The sequence below is a fragment of the Piliocolobus tephrosceles genome, chromosome 5 (genome assembly GCF_002776525.5).
Source record: "Piliocolobus tephrosceles isolate RC106 chromosome 5, ASM277652v3, whole genome shotgun sequence".
Taxonomy (NCBI): Eukaryota; Metazoa; Chordata; class Mammalia; order Primates; family Cercopithecidae; genus Piliocolobus; species Piliocolobus tephrosceles.
The window spans coordinates 3,523,538-3,538,653 of record NC_045438.1 but is presented as its reverse complement, the minus strand read 5'-3'; the positions used below and the strand labels follow the sequence as shown (position 1 = coordinate 3,538,653).

At 37.4% G+C, this 15,116-nt stretch overlaps 1 protein-coding gene across 2 annotated transcripts in view; it reads right to left on the bottom strand.

Annotated features, from left to right (window-relative positions):
- The window catches only part of FAM184A (family with sequence similarity 184 member A), a 119,267-nt gene that overhangs the window by 4,435 nt on the left and 99,716 nt on the right, over positions 1–15,116 (bottom strand). For both annotated transcript variants that reach the window (XR_002733079.1, XM_023218999.1), the window contains exons 12-16: positions 10,566–10,693; positions 9,686–9,870; positions 9,090–9,236; positions 2,524–2,641; positions 376–480 (exon numbers count right to left, since the gene is read on the bottom strand). Coding sequence is in view for 1 of the 2 variants with exons in the window: in XM_023218999.1 (XP_023074767.1) it covers positions 376–480; positions 2,524–2,641; positions 9,090–9,236; positions 9,686–9,870; positions 10,566–10,693 (683 nt within the window). In the remaining variant the exon portion in view is untranslated. The remainder of the gene's footprint in view (positions 1–375; positions 481–2,523; positions 2,642–9,089; positions 9,237–9,685; positions 9,871–10,565; positions 10,694–15,116) is intronic.

Genomic DNA, 15,116 nt, shown 5'->3' with positions numbered 1-15,116 from the left:
ACCAGCAACAGCTGTTGGGTATCCAGGGCTGGAGTCTCCTTCTGGACCATAAGCAGAAGATTGTGAGCAATAAGAAAACAACAAGAAATACTCTTAAGAAGAGTCAGAAGGTTAGTTTACTTTAGAAATATGAAAAAAAGGTAGAACCAAGTTTTATAATATTGGTAAAATATATTTAAAGGAATATGAGTATTATTCAGAGTTTCATTCTGAAAATGAACATACAAATAATTCATAAGTTTTAGGGCTAGATTATTAAATAGAAGAAAACATTTTTTGGGAGCTTTATCCAACTATGCTGCTCCAAATATTTTCATCAAATTTTTAACCAACTTTTAAACCACATTCCTATTCTACAGTGTTTACGGCACATACCTTAGCCAGTGGATTAATAACACCAACAGTAGGACTTGAGTTAAACACTTTGTTGAAGTTAGTTTCTCGATTGACTAATTCCAGCTGATAAAACTTATTATCCTCCTATGCAAAAGAATTATAAACATCTTTTAAATATTTTCTATGGAATATTTTAAAAACATAAATGTATAAATGCCATTTCATTTAAAATTTAATATAAAACCTGAATGAAGATTTATGTACTTTGTTTAAAGAGTTCTAGACCTGATTGCTGCTGTCTTAAGGAATGCTGGGGGGTAAGTTTTCAACACCTTTTAAACCCTATACCCAAGCACTTGGCCCTTTTCCTTCAAGAGTGGACCTAAATGTTTTATTTGGTCCCAGCTCTGTTTCACAGGGCTATGCAGTTTGGGTAGATTTAACTTACATTAATGGGGCTCTGGGCATGACTGAATTATTTCCACAGATAAGGATGACACTACATCATTGATCTTTATTTCTATTTCTTTTTATAGGCGTTTTTCACCATACCCAGCAATTTTTTTTTTTTTGGTGTGTGCAGAGGTAGGGTCTCAGTACGTCACCCAGGTTGGACTCAAACTCCTAGCCTTAAGCAATCCTCCGGCTTCAGCCTCCCAAAGTGCTGGGATTATAAGCATGAGCCATCATATCTGGCCTCATTATTCTTCAGTACTATAAATAGATTCAATTGCATCTAATCTGATACATTAATCTATGATAGCAATGGTAATCAAAGAACAGGGAAAAAGTGAAGGCCTATATAGAGATAAAACCTTTACCTTCGGCTTTACCAACAAGATGTGCTAAGTAAGTAAGCAGAATGTGGGAAGGCCATAAGTAAACACAACAGTGTGTGGGAGAATGCAGGGCTGTGCTCTAGCAAAACTAGATTCTAGTGAAATCTAGTAGAATTCTTTATGCTTCTCTTAGTCACCACTGTCATCCAAATCATTAATCTTGACCTATGTGCCTCACAGTCCATGGAATTAGGCTGTTGTGGAAGGAGTATGGAACAACCCTTGGCTACAATCCTGGCTCTTCCCTGGTGAGCTGTGTTGCTTTGGAAAGTTGCTCTACTGTATTTGCTGTGAGGATAAAATACAATTATAACATCTCCTCAGTAAGAACTGGGAATTAATAGCTATTTATGTGGAACACAGTTTCAATACATTTACTATGCTTGCTGATTTCATGTATGAAATATAATGTGCCATGAGTCTGCTGCTATCAGATGGAGAAATCTATAAGGCCTGTGCTCATGTTCACAATATGTAGAAAATTGGGTGGTTGGTGGACTGAAGCAGCACACACTCATCTCTCCAAAGTCTGCTCCTGGATTCTACCTGTGATCCCCAAGGTACTACCTATTGCTTTCAGCAGGAACCTCTAGTCTCAGACAACAGGCTGCCTCTCTTAAATGCAAACAGAGATGCATTGAGGAAAAAGGACTTCAGAAATACATGTTGCTCTTATGCTCTTTTTGCATGCTAAAGTCCAAAGTCTTCAGCTGAAGATATGAACCGTTAAAGAGTATATTCATTGTTAAATCTGTATTTTTTTAGCTGATAAACTTCAGAGTCATTAAGAACTCAGTGTTACTGACTTTCTAAGAGAGAACCTAGCGTTACCGACCTTCCAGGAGAAAGCATGCAACTTTTCTGAGGCTAGACTATGGAACACTTTTTCTATAGAGTAAAAATTCTGGATTAGTGTTTGCTAGGACACATTTTAGGAAATCAATATGCTCAACTTGTTGGTGTACAATACAGGCTAATGCATGAATGTGCTGGCTTTTCTTTGCTAGCCAATCCTAATTCTACATGTGTGACACACACACATACACACACTTCAATGGTATATTAATTGTCTACTGGCAGTGACATATTATTAAACATTCAATAGGTATCAAAAAGACTTTCTTTTTAAAAATATGAAAGACATACAATTCCCTTCCTCTAATGCCGAATTTAAATTTTAAAAATTACTTTATATTTATTCATAAAAATTCAATAAACTTTCAATCACAATGCACATCTTCTGTGTTTTCTATTTTCAGTTAGCATTACTTAAAAAGACTGTCCCATATTTTCCCAATCAATATCTATTGATTACTAACATGGTTAGACTAAAACCAAAATATCTTACAATTAGTTTCTTTATGATCTGGTCTCTTTCTGTAAGCATGGCTTTTAATTCTGTAATCATCTGTATATCTTCTGGTTTTGATTCTCTCATTAGATATTTTTCTTCCATTTCTTCTAATCTGAAAACAAGAAAGACTTTAGCTCATTGATATCACTCTGATACATTCTTCTGTAATACCTACATTAAAAAAATTAGTCTAGTTGAACACACACAAAAATCTGAAACAAAACTTCTTTTGTCCTTAAAACTTTTAAGCATAATGACATGACTGCTTCAAAAGCAGTAGTTACATTAAAGGCTTTAAAGGGTAGATGGTACTATGAAAGGCTTTGCAGGTTATTTTCTGAAGAAGTCACTCATTTTAAGTCATTCCAGAGTATTTGGAGAAGAGGTGAGGAGTATTTGGAGATAAGCTCTGCAGAAGAAATTATATGTTGAATGATACTAACTTGACAAATACAGGTTTGACACTAGAAAGGCAGGCTTACTATTACAACTGCTTATCACAATACAATATTGTGTGATAACACAAGGCTTGGTAACATATAAAAAGGACAAGAAACAAATACAGATGAAAGAAAAACAAAGGACACACATGTATGACATCATTTTTTCCTGGTTTATAGAAGATAAGATTTAAAATTCTATATTATCAGCCAGTACATACAAACTGAAAAAAAGGTTCATCAGGTAAGAGAAAAATTATGTGCCCTTCTAAGCCTATTCTGTACTGAATGATATGAGGTGGTAATAGGCCTGAATGCCCTGATCACTAAAATAGAGGCCACTTTTTATAAGCAGGTGACATATCCTGCTGAGTCTAAGAATATAGGATGGGGCAGACTGAAGACAATACAAATGGAAACTGCTGGCTTAGTTTCAGAAAAACCACTTTCAATTTCAGAAAATGCAAAGAATTAGAACTATTTAAAAAATCTTACTGTTTTCAGCATATCAAGGATAGAACTTAAACAGAATTTCAATAACATTATTCAATAGAATTATGGTTAATAAAGATTCTTAGAAAAAATTATTCACTCATGAATACTGAGTAACTTGTAGATGATCTGTCTTCCAGAAGTCAGTTATATACTCCTATTCCCACCCAAAACCCTAGAGAGGTACCTGAATCTCAGTGTATTTGAGTACCATAAAATCCCTCCACAAATTCAGCCCAAGCTAAAGATTTGGAGATAATGTATTAGGCTCTCTATCCAGTCCCCTGGCTAAAGTTCTCAATTAGGGTGTTGGGAGGTATGAAGGAGATGAGGAAATGAGGAAGTGATTGTCTCAGGATCAGCTGGGAGTTTGACAGATCAGTGTGAGGTAAGTTGTACAACAGGGGTGTCCAATCTTTTGGTTTCCCTGGGCCACATTTAAAGAATTGTCTTCGGGCACACATAAAATACACTAACGATAGCTGATGAGCTAAAAAAAAAAAAAATCTTACCATGTTTTAAGAAAGTTTACGAATTTGTGTTGGGCCGCATTCAAAGTTGTCCTGGGCCGCATATGGCCTTCGGGCCGTGGGTTGAACAACTTTGCTGTACAACGTGTTAAGTTCCACTATCTTTACTTTTGTTCTTTTGTGACAATAAAGACCAAGTGAAAAATAATGTGATTTGTTAACTCACATAAAGTGACCTTGCATTTTTTCCCAATATGGCAGAGTTAATTCTTACGTATTTTATGGGCAAAGATTTTAAGAAAGTCAAGAAATACTAAACTAGTAAAAGAAATAGCAATTTGGGTTTTATGTTGGAGAAACCACAAGATGTCACTGGAGCACTTTCTTTTATCATTAAAAGCAAAGTACAAGATTTATGAACTGCCTCCCGCAGCTGAGCAAGAATACTTGGTATCAATGGTAAGCAACTAAATGTAAAGACTTATTTAAAACTATTATTTCTATCTTTTTGTTAATTGAAAAGTTAAAGTGAATCTAAAGCGTTCAGTTAAAATCTCTGAACCACGGCCGGGCGCGGTGGCTCAAGCCTGTCATCCCAGCACTTTGGGAGGCCGAGACGGGTGGATCACGAAGTCAGGAGATCGAGACCATCCTGGCTAACACGGTGAAACCCCGTCTCTACTAAAAAATACAAAAAACTAGCCGGGCGAGGTGGCGGCGCCTGTAGTCCCAGCTACTCGGGAGGCTGAGGCAGGAGAATGGCGGGAACCCGGGAGGCGGAGCTTGCAAAAAAAAAAAAAAATCTCTGAACCACTTTTTTTGCATAATAAAGGTCTACCCCTGAATCCAAATTGCAGTGTTTTTACTTAGCTTAAACATCCTTTGCCTACAGAATTACTATCAGTTAATCTTCTCTATAAAATATCTGATACAATTTGGCTGTATCTCACCCAAATCTCATCCTGAATTTTGTCCTCACAATCCCCATGTGTCATGGGAAAAACCTGGTGGGAGGTAACTGAATCATGGGGACAGTTATCCCCTGCTGTTCTCATGATAGTGAGTTCTCAAAAGATCTGATGGTTTTATAAGGGAAAATCTTTTCCCCCTTTGCTTCGCCCTTCTCCTTCCTGACACCATGTGAAGAAGGATGTGTTTACTTCTCCTTCCACCATGACTGTAAGTTTCCTGAGGCCTCCCCAGCCATGCTGAACTGTGAGTCAATTAAACCTCTTTCCTTTATAAATTACCTAGTCTCCGGCATGCCTTTATTAGCAGCGTGAGAATGGACTAATACAATATTTTTACATCACCAAAAATGTTTAATAAGAAAAATACCTAGATATTAAATAGGAAAATATAATTGATTATACATAGAAAAAACATAATCCATGTAAACACAAACAGGAAAGCATTAAAGGAGAGAACAAGTAACATGATATATATTTAACTTGCATATATATTTCAATAATTACTAGTCTTTCAAAATTCTTATAGAAAGAAAACTTGGTACTATTCCAATATCCATTTCAAGCCAAGACTAGTCAATATTTTTCTTTTCTTCAGTTGCTGCAAGCAACCCTCATAACCAGCACTGCTTCTAAAATTTAGTCCAGGTGTGAACAACTGGTAACACCATTTTTTTCTTTTTCAATTATACTTTAAGTTCTGGGATACATGTGCAGAACATGCAGGTTTGTTACATAGGTGTACATGTGCCATGGTGGTTTCCTGCACCCATCATCTACATTAGGTATCTCTCCTAATTGCTCTCCCTCCCCCTGCCCCCCATCCCCTGACAGGCCCCATGTGTGATGTTCCCCTCCCTGTGTCCATGTGTTCTCATTGTTCAACTCCCACTTATGAGTGAGAACATGCGGTGTTTGGTTTTGTTCGTGGATACACAGTTGTTTTTAAGTTTGTTCTTCTTTAATCTTTCTAATCACAAGAAAAAAAATTGTTTGGGTGTACACACACACACACACACACACACACATATATATTTTTTTTCTCTGAGATGGAGTTTTGCTCTGCCGCCCAGGCTGCAGTGCAATGGCATAATCTCAGTTCACTGCAACCTCCACCTCTGAGCGATTCTCCTGCCTCAGTCTCCCGAGTAGCTGGGATTATAAGTGTCTGCCACCACACCCGGCTACTTTTTGTATTTTTAGTAGAGACGAGGTTTTACCATGTTGGTCAGGCTGGTCTCGAACTCCTGATCTCAGATGATCCGCCTGCCTCCGCCTCCCAAAAGGGCTGGGATTACAGGTATAAGCCGCTGTGCCCAGCCAGGTCTATGTGTCTAAAATGGCCTTCATAACTTATGTTCATTACTCTAGTTCACAACACTCAGGCAGGACTTCAGCGTAAATGCTAGCTAGAATCTAATAACATTGTTTTTATTTGCACAAAATTTACATTTATATAATTATAGCTTAGCTTCTATTTAGAATAAAGGATAACATTTTTCAGTAGTGATAAATGTTCTACTGTAGTGATATCAAGTTTTCCTGTTAAATATGTAAGTTAAAATAAGTCAATTAAAAATATTAAGAAAATAATATACGTAGCCAGAAATGACCCAATTCCCCGGGATGTATATGAATGATGAAAGCCTGGGAAATGCCGCCTTGAGAGTACCACACAAGTGTAGCCTTTTACTCAAATTTTACAGATTTCCATTAAAAGTAATAGAAGAGAGAAGAGAAAGGGGGAAAAAAGGAGAAAGGAGAAGTAGAACATATAAAATTACTAATCAGGGCCACTGACGGATTCTCATCAGGCATGCATGCCCTGCTTTCTTGGACTCTGACAACATATAGGTCAATATCTGTGATTCATGAACAACACAGGACTAAATTACAAATGCCTAAAAAACTGTATACAAAGTTTCCAAGTTATACTCTGGTTAAGAAAAAAAAGGATAAAAAAATAAAATCAGTGAATTTTAGAACCAAAAATAGTATACTATTGTTTCATAACCAAACAATAGTATATTATGCACACATGTATCCTAGGACTTTAATTTTATAAAGATGAAAAAACTCTATCATCGTTTTCTAAACTCTTAAATAAAGGAAATATACTAATTGAAGCACTTTAACGCTGAACCTTTCTTTTCCCATAAATTAGGCACAGACTCTGATTTGTGACACGACTACTTCTGTACCTCACAAAGCTTGCAAAAATAATCTGAATGGTAAATTCATAATCAAGGGACAACAACAACAAAAGTCAATTGAGTATTATAGATGAAAGGACTCAAAACTTTAAAAAAATTAGGAATTCAGGTATAACGGAGTGCTTCTTTTCAACTGGGGATTACTGACCTATTTAAAATCTAAGTACAGAAACTCAACATTTCTCTCAAGAAGAAATCATCTTTTGTGAAATAAACCTAAACCATCAATAATAACCTCGGAACCATCTTTTTGCATATATTAAAAGATCGGCCGTGACCTCAGGTTGTAAAGAATGTTTTCATTTAGCTTAAACTTTCTTTACTTACAGAGGAAATCATTTAGATAAAAAAAAAATCAGACAGCCCATTCTCTCATTTGTTTCTAAAAGAAACCAGAATCAGGACATTTTTATTAGATATAAAGTTTTTACTACTATATCACTGAAAAATAAAATTTTTACAGAACTCTCTGAAAATCTAAGACTTTAACTTTCAGCACCAGAGAACAGGATTTCTAATAATCATCATTCCATAAGCAATTTAGAACTCATCACCATTTCTACAATACTTACAGACTTGGGGTATTTCCCATCCTTTACATGTGTTGCCTCACCCTTCCGTCTCCAGGAAGGGAGTTCAACAGGATTTGGGGCAGGAGCAGAAGCAAGAAGGTGCATCTGCCCCAAAGCTTCCTCAGCGGCAGCCTGCACCGTGTCCTTTCAGCCCCTACCACCACCGCCTTCCAGGAATCTACAGGACTCTTCTGATTTCAAAGTTTTAAAGCCAGGGTGCAGCTGAGAATAAACTTCAATAGAATTCCCCAGTCCTTGGGAACAGTTCATATATTGTTTCCCACAGCTCCATAGGTTGGAACCAACTCTCCCTGCTCATTACCTGTCTAAATCCAAACCATTCAGCAGATCCAAGCACGCTGCCTTTAAGGATATGGAACAGAAACAACCAATTGTCTAAAACTACGCCTTACAACACTGTAGCCATTAGTCTGTATATGGCTATTTACATTTAAATTAATTAAAATTAAATGAAATTTAAAAATTCAGTTCCTCAGTTATGCTAACCACAATTCAAGTGTTCAATAGCTATTTTTAGCTAGAAGCTACTAACCTGGACAAAGCAGATACAAAACAGTTTCATTATCACAGACAATCTATTGAATAGTGCTGGTCAAATATCAATTTGATATGTGTCTGTTTTTAACTAAAGGAGTAAACACCTAAAGCTAGGGGGTAATTACCTGCTGGCAGTCGGTTTCTGGTGAAAAAAGAAACATGGTTGGTTAGCATGGACCCAAGTAGAAGCATTAAAATGAAAGGAGGGTCTAGCAAAGCAGGTAGTTTACTTAAAAGTAAATACTAATTTTTCGATTATTAAAAATGATCATAAAATCAAAAACTAAGTTTTTTGCTACCTACTGAAGATTCATAATGTGCAAAACCATATGCAACAGAATAAAGGAAAAACAAGGACACAACCTTTACTTTTTTAACATTCCTAAGGAGAGAGGACACACAGACAGACTGATGTTATTCTTTCTGTGACCATGCTTTTCAGAGCATGAAGTGGGGGATGCCAAGATTTCAGTCTCTGAGGAATATCACTGAGGCCAGGAAAAAGGACAGCCAAGGAACTGAGTCTATTGTAAATCATTTCTGCAAAAGCATGAGGTTATGAGCTGTTATACAAGGCAGATACCCGAGCTCATACTTGGCCCAAAAGGATTTAAAAATCACCTCTAATAACAGCAAACACTAAAATCAGAGTGACCATCATCATTCAACTGCCTCATCCTAATTAAAGAACATATAGCACTGCAATTACCATCTGTAACACCGCACTAAAATTTTCTTTTTGAAGTATCCTTTCTATTAGAGTCAAAATAACAGCTAATCTGAGGTTAAACACAGCGCTCCTAAATTTAGTATCCACATATGAATTTTCTTATATAATATAACTTACGACACTTGTAAAGCTGCATTTATTTCCTTGAGTAGCTCGTTAGTCTTATTAAAATCTGCCCGCATGATATTTTTCTCTCTGAGGTGGTCTGCTGTCATGACATCCAACTCTTTTTCAAGCCTCTTGTTTAAATCTTGTTCATGCAACCTGTTTGATTTATTTTTAGTTAAGAAAATGTTATTCTGAAGTCAAGCTTTCAAAACTTTCTATTATTCTACCAGATTTGAAATGGTTTTTGGTATAATATATAGAAAATTAATGTAAACAGCCTAAATTAAGCTACTTACTTTCTGCTATAAGCTTCTGGCTTTGTTAAAGTTGTCTCCTTTAATGCTTTTTCAAATAACATTTTTAGAAGATTTCAGTTAATTATATACAGTTTCCAAAGTGAATGAATACATGTACATCATTCAAGATACAAACATTTCATCTGTGTTCTAGATTATAATACAGTCATCAAATAAAGTAAAAAGTGGTCTTCAATATTTTACTAGAGAGGTAGTCTAGTCACAAAAATAGGCATAGATTACTAAATATCAGCACAACAGTTTTTCAGATGACACTGCATATTCCTTCCGTTGTACTTAATGGCATACCTTATCTGTTGGTTAGATTCACTTCGTATTCTGAGAATTTCTTTCCCCTTAAATTCCAGTTCTTTGGTTAGGGCACTTATATTCTCATGAAGGTGCTGAACCTCCTTATCCAATTCAGAGATGTGATGCTCTCTGTGTCTTAATTCCTCTTGTAGATCTGTAATTCTACACATGTGCTCCTTACTCTGTAGAAACAAAAAAAGTAATTTTTAGAAGTTTTCTACATATTTGATTTCTGTGTTTATCTGCGGGAAAGAAAATGACACACTGGAATGTCGAATGTAATCATTCTGACACTGCTTCTTCAAAAGCAAACTGCTGAAGTGAGAAAATCTCGAGGCCTCTTCTCTTTCCACACATGTAAGTGTGTATATGGATATAGCTTCAATAATGTCAGGTTCCAAGGAACCCAAAAGGTCAAAGGACATCTCTCTCATTTTACAGATGAGGAAACCAATGCCCAAAGATGATTGATAACCAGTGGCTGAGTTGAGATTAGAACACAGGGCTCCTACCTTCTCAGTTAAGTTTTACATGATTTTGAAGAATAATTGTGGCACCACTGCCTAGAATCTAGAGAGAAAGTGCATCCAAGGAGGCCCTCCCAAAAGAACACACATCACATGGCTTACAAAGCAGACTTAGTTTAGTGCCGCTCTAGCAGTTATCTGACAGTCAAGCTCCCTTCTGTGATCGTGCCACCCCACTCCAGCCTCGGTGACAAAGTGAGACCCTGTCTCAAATAAATAAATTAATTAAATTAAGCTCTTCAATATAAATAGAATGTGATAACCGGTGAAAATAAGAGTTACTACAAAATAATTTTCAGAAAATTATGAACATTCAATCTATTCAGACAGTACAGAACACTCTGACTCACCTGTCTTCTGCTGATGTCTATGCTCCTCTCTAATTCCATTTTGGCAGCTGCCAATTCTTGATGATGATTATGCCGTAACAAATCAATTGCAGCTGCATGTTGATGGTTGAGTTCTGAGCGCAAGGAAGCTGGAATCGCAAGGCAAAAATACGTTTGGTACCTTTGAAACATATTATCAATACTTCAGATAAAAATTATAGAAGTAAAAAAAGTTATTTAAAAATCACAACACTTGTGTATGTCCATTAAATTAATAGATTATTACAAACTCACAAATTTAAATATTATAGACTACAATGTACTATCATGAATTTAAAGTTAATCTAGCTTTGATGAGGATATAAAAAATTTCAAATGTTTAAGTGGATCAAGGTATTTTTATACATGCTTTCAGTATGCAAGTAAAGCGCTAATGGAGATGAAGTATTTTTAATTCATCTCTTTCACTACTAGAATAATACAATTTGGTCAGGCACAGGGGCTCATGCCTATAATCCCAGCACTTTGAGGGGCTGAGGTGGGTGGATCACCTGAGGTCAGGAGTTCGAGACCAGCCTGACCAATGTGGTGAAACGCCGTCTCTACTACAAATACAAACAATCAGCCGGGTGTGGTGGTGGGTGCCTGTAATCTCAACTACTCAGGAGAATGAGACAGGAGAATTGCGTGAACCTGGGAGGCGGAGGTTGCAGTGAGCCGAGATCACACCATTGCACTCCAGCCTGGGTGACAGAGTGAGAATCCATCTCAAAAAAATAATAATAATAATACATAAATAAAATTTTAGAGTTTAATGGTGCCATAACAAATATTTAGGAGGCAACTTCTCACCCAAATAAGAATTCTTCAAAAATATCCCTAAAGGAGCCTGGCTGGTCAGTGTTGTTAGTGATCTGAAGGTCATCACCTTCATTTGAGTTTGGGATTATTTCATACAGTCCATAAACATTGATTGAATGCCAGGCACTGTTCTAAGGGGGAACGAAATATGACAGTATCTCTATAAGTGCATAGGGTTGAGGGGAAGACATTGTGCCAGAAAACTAACTAGGGTATCAGAGATGACTATTAGGTATGACAAAAGCACAGTACTGTAAGAACTCAAATGTTCTGGGAAAGGGAAACTGGGGAAGGGAATTGTCACAGTAACTGTCTGAAGACCAAGTAGGAGTTCTCCAAAAAGAGAAGGAAAAAGCATTCAGGAAGACGGGATATCATACATAAAACAGAAAGAACCTGGTCTGTCTGGCAAACTATAAGAGGGTATGGCAGAAGGCCACAGTGCACATGGTCATGCTGTAAAGCAAATGGAACCTAGTGGGAGAAAGTTTTAGTACAAAATGTTTTTTATTTTAACCTAAGGCTCATAGTTCTCAAACTTGGATATGTTTGGCGGTATGCGTGAAAGAACCTGATCATCTTTTGAAACATGAATTTTACTTGAAGATTTTTGGAAAATCCATTAATTATATATTACATAAACAGATTTAAGTGAGTAAAATACACATTTATAAATTTTAAAGTGAAAACATGAGACTTCCAAGACAAGCTGTGCTTGTAGCTAGCCAATTCAGGCTCCTCTTGAGACCGCCATGTAAAGCAGAAGTTGTTTCCCTTGGTGTTAAGGCCTTTTTCAGTGGGAAACTTTGACACGCACTAAGGTAGGACATGAGGAATCACTGAAGGATTTGAAGTGGGTTGTCATATGGTGAGATTTGAGCATTACAAAGTTTACCCTGACTGGAGTTTAGAGAATGTACTGTGTGAAAGAAGATCTGCAAGGTTATGGCAATAATCCAGGTGAGAAATGATACAACCAAAACCAAAGTATGGCAGAGGACTAAAGAAGAAGAAACAAATAGAAGAAATGTTTAAGAGAGGGAGTAATAGGATGTGGCAGTGAAAGAAAAAAAGTCAGCCGGGTGCGGTAGCTTACGCCTGTAATCCTAGCACTTTGGGAGGCCGTGGTGGGTGGATCACCTGAGGTCAGGAGTTTGAGACCAGCCTGATCAACGTGGTGAAACCCTGTCTCTACTAAAAATATAAAAATCATCCAGGTGTGGTGGCGGGCTCCTGTAATCCCAGCTACTTGGGAGACTGAGGCAGGAGAACTGCTCGAACCTGGGAGGCAGAGGCTGCAGTGAGCTGAGATGGCATCACTGTATTCCTGCAGAGTGAGACTCGGTCTCAAAAAAAGAAAAAGAAAAGAAAAAAAGCCGATTGTGACTCCCATTTTCCTGGTTTTGGCAAGTGGGTAAACAGTGATACCATTAATCGGAATAGGAGGTACAGGAATATAAACACATTTTGGACTATGGGAGACAGTGGGTTCATATTTTTAAATGTTCAGTATAAGTTAGAATATCTGTCTAACAATGCGTAAGAAACAGAAACCTAAGGTACAAGAAGAGAGGTGTGGTCTAGAAATGAATATGTGGAATCAGCAGCACATAGCTGGTGGTCGCAACCATGGATGTGAATGCAATAAACCAAGAAAAGGCTGAAGATTAAAAAAGAGACCGGAAGACTGGGGGCTTACTGTGGTTTAATATGGTTTCTCCCCTCTGAAACACATGTTGAAATTTGATTGTCACTGTGGCACTGTTGGGAGGTGGGGCCTTTAGGAGGTTATTAGGTCATTAGGAGGGATTAATGGCTTTCTTGCAGGAATGGTTAGCAAGCATAGGAGCTCCACCCCATTTTTTTCTAGCGCTCAGGCCCTCTCCCCACTTCCACTTTTCCACCAAGCTACGAAGCAGCACAAGGCCCTCACCAGATGTTGCCAGCTCCCTGGCCTCCAGAATCATAAGCCAAGTAAACCTCTTTCCTTTATAAATTAGCCAGTCTGTGGTATTCTGCTATAGCAACAGAAAACAAACCAAGATAGAGCTGAATCCTGGGAAATCCTAATATTTGATGGATGCATGTGGAAACAGGACAGTATATGAGATGAAGGAGTAGAGGTCAGAAAAGTAGGAATATAGTAAGTATAGTATATTATTATGAAAATCAAGTATTTTTTACTCAAGAAGGTTGTGGTCAAAGGGCTCAAATGTTGAAGATAGGGCAAATAAGATGGAAGCTAGTAAGTGGGAATACTTTGGATTTGGAAGTTCAAAGCTCAGTGGTGATCTCAAGGAGAGTAGTTTCAATGAAATAATGAACAAAATGTAGAACTGAAGGATCCCAACAAGGACCAGTATCTATAATATATAAACAACTCTTAAAATGCAACAGTAAAATGTAAACAATCCAATCAGAAAAGAGATATACAGATGGCAAATGAGCACAAGAAAAATGCTCAATATCATGAGCCATTAGGGAAACGCAAATTAAAACCAGTTTTAATGATGAGTTATCACTACATTCCTATCAGAAAGGATAAAATATAATGACAACATCAACTGTTGGTGAGGATGTGAGCAAAATTTATATGATGCTAGTAGGGACGTAAAATGGTACAGTCACTCCAGAAAACCTTTTGCAGTTTGTTACAAAATTACACATGCAGCTGCCATATGACCCAGCAACCGCTGGGAGTTTTGCTCTTGTTGCCCAGGCTGGAGTGCAATGGTGCGATCTCGGCTCACTGCAACCTCAGCCTCCCAGGTTCAAGTGATTCTCCTGCCTCAGCCTCCCAAGTAGCTTGGATTACAGCTACCATGCCCGGCTAATTCTGTATTTTTAGTAGAGACGGAGTGTCACCATGTTGGTCAGGCTGAACTCAAAATCCTGACCTCAGGATTTCCACTTGCCTCAGCCTCCCAAAGTACTGGGATTACAGGTGTGAGCGACTGCACCCGGCCAACAACGATATATTTAAATCATGTTTAGTGGAGTATGTTTCAAAGGACTAAACAACAATAGTTCCAACACTAGGACTGTTTTTGCCTGCCCTCACAAAGCTGTGGAACATGTGTATTCCCTTTTGGCCACATTTCTATAAAGGCTACCTCTACGTTTGACGGCAATTCCTGTGCAAAGACAGGGCAGTAGTTCATTTTTTAATTCTCCTTGCTCAGCAATCTCTAGCACATGAACAGGTTTTTCACAAATCTTTGACAAATGTCTACATTTAATCTGATTTTCATGCTAGCAGTCATAGTGGGTTTTAAAGGAAGAAGAGGAGAGCTTTAACCACTTCGTCTGGGACTCCAAGCAACATTATAGATGAGAAACAGAGTCAGATGGCTTTCCCTTTGAGGCCCAAAATATTGATAACACTTCAGTCTTCTTTGCTCCAAATTCCTACTTGGAAAGAGTGTGCCACTGAAGTATGACAACATGTTACAAATATTAGGAGAATGTGGAATAAAGCCAAACAGAAGAAAACTGAGATGGTAAGAATAAAAAGTTATTGAATGACATTAAAAAACAAAACCCAAAACAAATCTTTAAATACATACCCAGTTTTTCTTCAAAACTCAACTTATCTCCTTATAAAAAGTAATGATATGAACACCTCACAGGTAGAAATCTCAAAGAAATATATATCTCAACAGAAAAGTCAGACCCAATCCTCACTTTTCCCATTAAAACAAAATCTTGAAG